Raw genomic sequence first — 11,173 nt, 5'->3', positions numbered from 1 at the left:
AAATACTCTGCAGCCCATAAAGTTTCTCTCAGCGAGATCCAAACTTAGACCGAGAGGATCTGCTGCACCGAGTGAAGCTCAGAACACAGAGAAGATCTGAAGATCTGCTCAGGAGAAAAAGATCAAAGGAGGAGAGGATCTGAACCTCAACATGTCCAGCAAGCGCCCCAAACCCAAAATATCTCGGCGCCTGAGTCGGGACCTGACCTGCTCCATCTGCCTGGACCTGTTCCAGAACCCCGTGTCCCTGCAGTGCGACCACACCTTCTGTGAGACGTGCATCACCAGCTACTGGAGCGGGACGCGCTCGCCTCCCACACCCGGTGCACCTGGCACACCTGGAACACCCGGCACACCTGGCACGGGATTGCCTGGCCTGTGCCCTCAGTGCCGGAAGGTGATCCCCGGTCGGAGCTACAGACCCAATCGGATCCTGGCCAACATCGTGGAGACGTACACCCATGAGATGGAGGAGGAGATAGCGAGTGAGAGTGCGGACGTGGGCGTGGCGGGCGCGGCGGGTACACCGGTGAAAACCATGCCACAGTGCCCGCGGCACCGCGAGGAGCTGAAGCTGTACTGTGAGGAGGAACACGAGCTGGTGTGTGTGACCTGCGCCGTGTCTCAGGAGCACCAGGCCCACGCCCTCCTGTGTCTGGATAAAGCCGAGCAGAAGTACCGGGTGAGCAGAGGCATGATTCACTCACTCACTCACTCACTCACTCATTCACTCACTCACTCACTCACTTATTCACTCACTTATTCACTCACTCATTCACTTATTCACTCACTTATTCACTCACTAACTCATTCACTCACTTATTCACTCACTTATTCACTCACTAACTCATTCACTCACTCACTCACTCACTCACTAACTCATTCACTCACTTATTCACTCACTCACTCACTCTTGCATGCATGCATGCACCCAAAGCTAGAGAAGCCAACCCACCTTCTGCATGCTTGTGTGGGTGAAGTAAATCACTGAACTCAGGGGAAAGGAGAACATGTGAAAGTTTTTTGTCCTGGGTGTGTTTATGCTCTGCACCCAGTCTGTGTGGTGCTGAACTTTACTGCATTCATTCATAAGTGAATGAGTAAGTGAATAAGTGAGTGAATGAGTGAGTGAATGAGTTAGTGAGTGAATAAGTGAGTGAATGAGTGAGTGAATGAGTTAGTGAGTGAATAAGTGAGTGAATGAGTTAGTGAGTGAATAAGTGAGTGAATGAGTGAGTGAATGAGTTAGTGAGTGAATTAGTGAATGATTTAGTGAGTGAATGAGTGAGTGAATGAATAAGTGAGTGAATGAGTTAGTGAATGAGTTAGTGAGTGAATAAGTGAGTGAATAAGTGAGTGAATGAGTTAGTGAGTGAATAAGTGAGTGAATGAGTTAGTGAGTGAATAAGTGAGTGAATGAGTTAGTGAGTGAATAAGTGAGTGAATAAGTGAGTGAATAAGTTAGTGAGTGAATAAGTGAGTGAATGAGTTAGTGAATAAGTGAGTGAATGAGTTAGTGAGTGAATAAGTGAGTGAATAAGTGAGTGAATGAGTTAGTGAGTGAATAAGTGAGTGAATGAGTTAGTGAATAAGTGAGTGAATGAGTTAGTGAGTGAATAAGTGAGTGAATAAGTGAGTGAATGAGTTAGTGAGTGAATAAGTGAGTGAATGAGTTAGTGAGTGAATAAGTGAGTGAATAAGTGAGTGAATGAGTGTGAGTAAGTAGGAGTGAGAATGAGAGTAAATGAGTGAGTTGGTGAATGAGTTAATGAGTGAATGAGTGAGGTGAGTTGTGAATGATGGAGTGATTTTTAGAAAGGCTCTGGAGCCACTGTGACCATGATCAGGTGATAACAACGTTGAACACAGTACAGTGAAATTGTAGCTGGTTCGGCGGCTGGGCTCAGAGCTCAGGGGCCGTTTGGCAGAGCCGGGATTCGAACTCACAACCTTCTGTCTGAGAGCCCGGGGCTCCACCCCCTGAGTTTTCATGAGTGTGTGTGTAGTGTAGACGTGACGGTGGAGCAGAGCGTGGAAACATCTAACGTCCTGATCAGACCTTCGTTCCTCACTGAGTCTCCTGTGAGATTTTGGGAACCGGTCGTGGTCAGAGACTTTTGACCCACATTCGGGACTGGGTGGGTGGAGCGTGAGGGGAAATCTGTGTGCTGTGGGAGGGTCGGGGGTGTGTGTGTGGGGGGGGGGGGGGGGGGGGTGGCTGGTTCCTCTGAACCTCCCCTGAGATTCCACAGTTCTTTATTTTGGCAGAGCGCTGGGCGGGGCTGTTCTCTGTACACAGAGGAGCTGATCAGAAGATTCTTACTCCACACCAAACCAATCCTGGACAAACACACATTTACTCACTACCTACAGATAGAGGCAGTTCACAGCAAACAATCCACCTTCTGCATGTTATTGGGAGGTGTAATGCATGTTTTAGTGAATACCTGAAACTGATTTATGATTTACAAACTTTTCTCCCAATCTAGTCGTATCCAATTCCCCGGTTATATCTCCACTACTGCTGCAGTCCCAGAGTCACATGTACAGGACAGACCGCTTCTTTTCACCTGCATGAGGCGGGTTCATACGGAGATCCGTATCACGTACTGCTCTCCATTAACTACCGTCTCTGTGCAGCGCCTCGACCGGCCAGCAGAGGCCGCCACTATTACAGCAGTAATGATGAATCCTCTCGGCCGCCTTCTTGTAGACATTAGCCAATCATGTCCATGTAGGCGCCCAGGTCCTGGGTTTGATTCCCAGGTGGAGCGGTCTGGGTCCTTTCTGTGTGGAGTTTTGCATGTTCTCCCCGTGTCTTTGTGGATTTCCTCCCACAGTACAGAGGCGTGTAAGTGAGGTGAACTGGAGACACTGAATAGTTCATGACCGTGTGTGATATTAAACCTGAACTGATGAATTATGGGTAAGCAGTAACGACCCGTCCTGTCATGAGTGGAACCAAAGTGTAAAGCATCACGTTATAATAATAATAATAAATAAATAAATTTGTCACTACAAGTGGCTTCTGATCCTCCTTGCAAAATGTAAAATAATTGAAGAACACGAGGAGATCAGCGACGTGTCTCGGTTACAGAATCATGGATATCGAGCGTGAGGTACAGGTTGACGGTGCAGGTAAATATATAAATAAATAAATATAAATATCAGTGTTTGTTTGTTTTGTGTGTTTTACAGCAGTTACTGAGCAGCTCGGTGTCGGCGCTGCAGACGGAGATAAACACGGCACTGCAGTGTGAGAGAAAGGCCGAGGACGAGGTCAAGAAACTAAAGGTAAAGATAAAAACAGCATTAACGTCAGTGTTTCTCATCTAAATCTGTTCTACACGTCCTTCAGAGACTAAACCTAAATCATTCCTGACCTTCTACCACATGAGGGACTCGAACCTGTGTTGTTGGGTCAGTAAAATGTTGAGACTGAGCTCTCTAACCCCATCTGCTAGGTATCACAGAGAAATAGCGGCACAGTTCATTGTCCGCTGCAAGAATTTGAGATTTCAAGTTTGCAGGTTCGAATCTCAGCTCTGCTATCGGCCGACCGGGCTCCCACACGCAGACGTGATTGGCTAATGATGGGATTCCTCATCACTGCTCAACTACGACCTCTGCTGGCCGCTGGAGGCGCTGCACAGAGACGAGGGATAATGGAGAGCGGTGTATGACTCTCTGTATGTGATCCTGATTCAAGTGTGAACCCGCCTTGTGCAGGTGAAAACAAGTGGTCGGTACTGCACACATGTCGGAGGGGGGCGTGTGTTAGCTCAGGCTCGAATCGACAACTAGATTGTGAGAAAATGGGAAAAATGCATAAATATAATGGAAACCAAACTATGAGAAGTTGCTTTTACAATCAACATGCTTCTGCACCTCCGTGCCCCAAGTGCCAGCCAAACTAGGCCATGCAGAGAGACTCAAATCATGGAGCAGCTCGTTTGACTCAGGTTTTATCTCTGTTCCCTGACGGGTGTGTTGTGGTGTCGTGGTGCAGGAACACACGGCGGATCTGAAGCAGCGTATCGAGGCTCAGTTCAGCGATCTGCACCAGTTCCTCTACCAGGAGGAGAAGCTCCTGCAGGTGAAGCTGAAGACGGAGGAACATCGAGAGCTGATCCGACTGGACCAGCACAAAGCTCTGGTGTGTGAGGAGATCAGGAGACTCCAGCAAACCCTGAACGACATCGAGGACAAACTGAGAGAACACGGACCGTACACACTGCTGAGGGTCAGTAACACACACACACACACACACACACACACACACACACACACACACTACACACACACACACACACACACACACACTACACACACACTGCTGAGGGTCAGTAACACACACACACACACTACACACACACACTGCTGAGGGTCAGTAACACACACACACACACACACACACACACACACACTACACACACACACACACACTACACACACACTGCTGAGGGTCAGTAACACACACACACACACTACACACACACACTGCTGAGGGTCAGTAACACACACACACACACTACACACACACACTGCTGAGGGTCAGTAACACACACACACACACACACTACACACACACACTGCTGAGGGTCAGTAACACACACACACACACACACACACTACACACACACACACACACTACACACACACACTGCTGAGGGTCAGTAACACACACACACACACTACACACACACACTGCTGAGGGTCAGTAACACACACACACACACACACACACACACACACACTACACACACACACTGCTGAGGGTCAGTAACACACACACACACACACACACACACACACACTACACACACACACTGCTGAGGGTCAGTAACACACACACACACACTACACACACACACTGCTGAGGGTCAGTAACACACACACACACACACACACACACACACTACACACACATACACACTACACACACACACTGCTGAGGGTCAGCAACACACACACACACACTACACACACACACTGCTGAGGGTCAGTAACACACACACACACACACACACACACACTACACACACACACACACTACACACACACACTGCTGAGGGTCAGTAACACACACACACACACACACACACTACACACACACACACACTACACACACACACTGCTGAGGGTCAGTAACACACACACACACACACTACACACACACACTGCTGAGGGTCAGTAACACACACACACACACACACACACACACACTACACACACACACACACTACACACACACACTGCTGAGGGTCAGTAACACACACACACACACACACACACACACACACTACACACACACACTGCTGAGGGTCAGTAACACACACACACACACTACACACACACACTGCTGAGGGTCAGTAACACACACACACACACACACACACACACTACACACACACACACACACTACACACACACACTGCTGAGGGTCAGCAACACACACACACACACTACACACACACACTGCTGAGGGTCAGTAACACACACACACACACACACACACACTACACACACACACACACTACACACACACACTGCTGAGGGTCAGTAACACACACACACACACACACACACACTACACACACACACTGCTGAGGGTCAGTAACACACACACACACACACACACACTGCTGAGGGTCAGTAACACACACACACACACACACTACACACACACACACACACACACTGCTGAGGGTCAGTCTGTAACACACACACACACACACACACACACACAGAGTCATGGGCAGGGTCTCACAGAGCGCTGTATGATGTTCTGAGAGCCACACACTGCCATCAGTAATCAGCCGCCCCCTGTGCAGGTGCCTCGATTGGTTGAGGAGCCCGGCTGGCTGGACATACAGACATCATTTGGTGTGTCATGGGTGGCTCACCGTGTCCCTCTGTCGGTTCCTCTGCTGGTTCTTGTGTGTTTCTGTTCAAATGGAACCCAGTGGATTTTCCTCTGTGGATTTTCCTCTGTGGATTTTCCTGGGTGGATTTCCCCTCTCTGATTGGACGTTGTTAGGATGGATGTGTGTTTATTTCCCTCGGTTCCTGCCTTCAGCCCTAAAGCCTCTGGCAAACCCCCAAACAAACTAATTTTGGCTCCTGGAGGCTCTGCTGAGCGCTGCATGATCTCACTCAGACCTCTTTAGGGAGGGGGGTGGGGGTGGGAGGGGTAGTGTTTGGTGAGTCGGGGGTACAGAGAGGGGTAAAGCAAGATTTGGAAAGCAGGACTGAAATGATGTCACTCTGGGTCTCGATGGAGCCGATAAAGTTCTGTATGGTGGTGCACGACTCGGGGATTTCCACACCGATCACAAAACAAAGAGTGTGTGTGGCCGGGAAGGGGTGTGTGTGTGTGTGTGTGTAGTGTGTGTGTCTAGGGGGGTAGGAGAATGATCTCATATGGAATTAAAGGTTTTCCTGAATAATAAATCTGAACTAATCAGTGCACCACCTACTGTTTCCTTACAGAACATCAAGAGTCTACTGCAGAGGTGAGAATCAACTTTAACTGTTTTATTATTTTATCATGTTTTTATTATTGTTGTTGTTGTTATTAATATAATAGTAATAATAATAATAATAATATTGTTAATAATTATAATAATAATAATAATATTGTTAATAATAATAATAATAATAATATTGTTAATAATAATAACAACAATAATAATATAATAATAATAATATTGATAATAATAATAATAATATTGTTAATAATAATATTAATAATAATAATATAATAATAATAATATTGATAATAATAATAATAATATTGTTAATAATAATAACAATAATAATAATATTGTTAATAATAACAACAATAATAATAATATTAATAATAATATTGTTAATAATAATAACAATAATAATAATATTGTTAATAATAATAATAATAATATTGTTAATAATAATATTGTTAATAATAATATTGTTAATAATAATATTGTTAATAATAATCATAATAATAATATTGTTAATAATAATAATAATAACAATAATATTGTTAATAATAATATTGTTAATAATAATATTGTTAATAATGTTAATAATAATAATAGTAATAATGATAATATTGTTAATAATAATAATAATAATAATAGTTGCTCTGATATGATTCAGACAGCCTCTGAAGTTTGAGAAGCCGACCCTGATGCCTCCTCAGCTGTGTGAAGGCCGATTCGCTGGTCCACTCCAGTACCGAGTCTGGAAATCTCTCAAAGGAAGCCTTTACCCAGGTGAACCTTCTCTAAACAGGGTAATAACCGCTGTACAGTTAAAAGTTCATACACTAACATCGTCCTGTTTCACTTCACAGTGCCGTCCGCCATCACGTTCAACTGTAGCACGGCGAACCCGTGGCTGAGCGTGACGCCGTCTCTCACCTGCGTCCGCTACCAGACCTTCAACAGCTCGGCGCGGGACAACCCTCAGCGCTTCGACGCCGCCCTGTCGCTGCTGGGCAGTCAGGGCTTCACCCACGGCTGCCACTACTGGGAGATCGAGGTGTCCAGCAGCACCGTGTGGACGGTGGGCGTGGCCCGGGAGTCCGTCAGCAGGAAGGGCGTGATCAAAGCTCTGCCGGCTAACGGGTTCTGGACGGTGTCACTGTCGTACGGCGTGCAGTACATGGCGGGGACGTGGCCCCCCACCGTCCTGACCCTGACCGAGCACCTGGAGCGCATCGGCGTGTACCTGGACTATAAACGAGGTCTGGTGTCGTTCTATAACGCCGACAGCATGATGCACCTCTACACCTTCCGCGACGCCTTCACCGAGGCGCTGTACCCGTACTTCAACCTCGGCTTCCTGGATAAAGTGCACGAGAACGAGCCGCTGAAAGTCTTCGTCCCCAAAATATGAGCTCAGCGTACGTGCTGATGGTGCACAGTCTTAAAATCTGAGTGCACCAGTCAGAACGGTTCGTATTCGTTTATTTTTCCAAGTGCTTCCAGGAAAACATGAAGCATTAGCTAGCAGGTTATGGAACCAGCTGTAAACTAGCTATTTAGTCCTGTAACAGAGAGTCTGGACCAAAACATAGTGCCAGATTTAGAAATTATGAGACTCGTATAAAGACATTTTATTTTGTGAACCATTCTGGCCGTCTCGTACATTTGCTCAGTGGTGATCATCTTCCTCTCTGAGATGCACTTGTTCTTAAAAATCTAAATGTGCCTTTCTTCCTCTTTCTTTAGTGTCCAGACTTCAGATCCATACGTGGCTACTGACCAGACCAAGACTCTCATCAGTCCTAGCTTAGTGATGGTGCTCATTGACTAGTGTTTATTTCTGTATTCTTGTCAGTTTGACCAGCACAGCCACATTTATTGTCGTTTTTGATGTCACTTTACGTGTTATAAACTCCACAACACAGCGCTGTACTAATGTTAACCTGCTAACTCGTTAACCAACATTCAAGTTACCAGAAGCCGGTGTCTTGCTAAGCACAGACGCTTTTAAAACACTGATTGTTTTCAGTACATGTATGATACATCCTGGTGCACACACCGGTCTGGAGGACAGAATTTGGTTTCTGCTGCTGTTGAAGAGTCACGTGAGTCACGTGTGTTTCCCAGGCTGGACCTGGTCAGTTATAGATATTTACTAATCAATTGCTGATCCTGGATCAGTTCTTGTAGCATTTAATCCTTATATAAATCTGGTCTGGAATCAGTAAAGCAGTAAAGGTCTCAAGTGACCTGCAACTGTTATTGGGTGTTTATTACAGAATTGTAAGCGGCTTCAGATAAAGTGCCTGAAAAATGTCATAAATAAATGTACGTATGTAGAAATCCGTCGCTCTCTGGTGACAATAGAGAGTCAGACGTTCAGGTTTCTCTGTGGAATAAAATAATTCATGTTCTGAGTTTTTAGAACTCGACTGTAGATGGGTTTTGGATCCCAGACAGCTATTGTTTATACTGGTGCAGTACTGTGGGAACAGTATAATGGCCTTCATGACCTGAGCTGTGCGCTGTATATAGAATATAACCTGAGTTCTCATTCACCTTGTCGGCTGGGACGCTGTCATTTGATTATAATTTGATTGGTGTAGCAAATAATATGCAAAAGAACCGGGGTTCAGCCTCTTCATTTGTTGTTTAAGGAAGCTGTTTAATAAGTTTAGTAAAGTGGCCGGTCTCGTGTGGATGGACAGTTTAGATTGCTGGCGCTATGCTGTGATGGTTTTCTTCAGGTTTTGGTTGTTAAATGTGTCCTGGAGAGAAGGATGCACTTCCACTCCTACAGCACACCACAAACCTGAAGCTAAACTGGTTTAAGCACCAATATTTCAGCCTAATTTGGGACACACGTAGTTTACTGTGGCTTATTTTTATCTGAATATGATCCTAAAGCTATAGACACCTGAAACGATCCTGTGTAAACAGGGTGTAGGATTTTTAGAGTTTAGCAAATATAATATGAAAATATGGGTGCAGGCTCATAGTTACTGATAGTTAGATTCTATACTCATGTACAGTCTTGATTATTATGCTGTGACTATTAAAATATATAATCATTCTTCATCTGAATTGCATCTATAATGAGTGCTGGTCACTCAGATGAAATGCCTTTTCAGATTTACATGATCTATACCATGCTGGTTTTATATACAGATGTTCTATCACTGTGATTGGCAGTGAAAACATCACACTGTTTAAGGCTGTTTCATTTTTTCTACAAAAATCAATAAAGTCACAAACAAATGCACAAACAAACATCTGAGTTCAGCTTTATTGTCTTAAATGTAATTGTTTATAAAGAGAAGTGTGTACAGACGATGATGCTGCATGATAATGTTGGTGCTGCACAGCTCCAGGAACACAGGTGCATCCGTTTACATGCATGAATGAATGCACGCATGCATGGATGGATGGATGGATGGATGGAACATTTTACTAACAAGTTTTATTCGTGACACGCAAGAAGATAAACACTGCACGTTCCTTGCCGCAAGACTCTTAGCTGTGAGGTTCAAACACACAACAAACATGGGATCGACCATTACATCAGATTTATTCATTCTAGCAATTTAAGAGTTGAAGGTAAAAGGAGAAGGAGGACGGACAGCAATACGATGGATGGGTACAATTAGAGGAACAATGAACAGCCCCTATGATCTCCAGAATTTAGAATCTATCAAGTGGATCAGGTGGCACAATGGTGAATTCGAATCCCTAGCTATTAAGCATCTACATTCATACAGGACTGGGGGAGTCTGAGGGGGTGGCCAAGGCCCTGTGATGTATTAGTGTCTTGTCTGGGGTGTGCGATCCTGACCAGGATAAAGCAGTGATAAAACATGAAAATGAAATGAAAATGTACACAGTATACATAATGGTTCATATAGCAATAATTAATAAATCGACTCATTACTCTCGGTTCAATTCGCCTCTTGACTAAACGGCTCAGCTGTGAGTCGATTCACCAATTCCAAGTATTGAAAAAGTAGAGTCGATTCTAAAGCTTTAGAGTCGGTTCTTCTTATACAAAAAGATTCAGCTCGAGTTCGCTGAGGTACTTTCTGATGCAGATTGCTGAGAAAGCGTTTCAAGTCATTTAGCAGTCTGAAAGAAAGACTCTCGGCGACGTTCCAATTCCGTATTAGTCAGAACTTTCCGATTTGAGTCAGAATAATTTGGCTCCTTGCGTTCCCGTTCCGTCAGATGAAACTGAATCTAATTAGCTGCAGTCTTCTATACTCAACGCTAGAGGTCGCCAGAACGTAATGTTTCAGACCAACAACTGATATAACCGGGAGTAAACAAAGCTCTGGAACACTGCTGCTGGGTGGAGCACCGGTCATTAGGAACAGAAGGTTCAACATTAACATGTTGCAGAAGAGCAGGAAAGGTTGTTTTGTGTATTAAATCTGAATCAGATGGAAAACTTGGCACCAGCAAACAATCCAGTCAGAACAAGAACGCATGCATCTGTTCTTTGCTCCTGGTGTAGCACACTGATATGATAGGATTTGTGGATTGTTTTTAACCAAATGGCTGTTAAGTGATCAGACTGAAGAAAAACAAATGAAAGGCAGGTTAACATTTGCAGGTGAAACTACCTACAGTCTGTCACTGTCAGCTACAAATATCAATAAAACAAGCATAGATGTTGTGCACTTAAAAGGGAAAAATAAATGTTGACA

At 44.6% G+C, this 11,173-nt stretch overlaps 1 protein-coding gene across 2 annotated transcripts; it reads left to right on the top strand.

Moving 5' to 3' along the window:
- trim69 (tripartite motif containing 69) lies at positions 1–9,731 on the top strand. 2 transcript variants are annotated; one of them, XR_010015241.1, is made up of 7 exons: positions 1–682; positions 3,199–3,294; positions 4,010–4,243; positions 6,493–6,515; positions 7,144–7,259; positions 7,340–7,942; positions 8,220–9,731. XR_010015241.1 is itself a non-coding variant. In XM_063013963.1 (6 exons), exons 1-6 carry the CDS (start codon positions 152–154, stop codon positions 7,882–7,884), a joined length of 1,545 nt encoding a protein of 514 aa, XP_062870033.1. In that variant the 5' UTR covers positions 1–151; the 3' UTR covers positions 7,885–9,731. The 2 variants fall into 2 exon arrangements, 1 of the variants encoding a protein (XP_062870033.1); XM_063013963.1 differs by having other exon boundaries at positions 7,340–9,731.
- The last annotated feature ends 1,442 nt before the right edge of the window (positions 9,732–11,173 follow it).

Source organism: Trichomycterus rosablanca, chromosome 18 (genome assembly GCF_030014385.1).
Source record: "Trichomycterus rosablanca isolate fTriRos1 chromosome 18, fTriRos1.hap1, whole genome shotgun sequence".
Taxonomy (NCBI): Eukaryota; Metazoa; Chordata; class Actinopteri; order Siluriformes; family Trichomycteridae; genus Trichomycterus; species Trichomycterus rosablanca.
Note: the sequence above shows the minus strand (reverse complement) of the source record. Positions and strands in the feature narration are given on the sequence as shown.

Excerpts from the sequence above, each read along its gene's own strand:
- trim69 (XM_063013963.1), top strand. The coding sequence starts at position 152 with ATGTCCAGCAAGCGCCCCAAACCCAAAATATCTCGGCGCCTGAGTCGG. Across the intron at positions 683-3,198 it reads AAGCCGAGCAGAAGTACCGG|CAGTTACTGAGCAGCTCGGT; the intron begins GTGAGCAGAGGC and ends TGTGTTTTACAG. Across the intron at positions 7,260-7,339 it reads CAAAGGAAGCCTTTACCCAG|TGCCGTCCGCCATCACGTTC; the intron begins GTGAACCTTCTC and ends TTCACTTCACAG.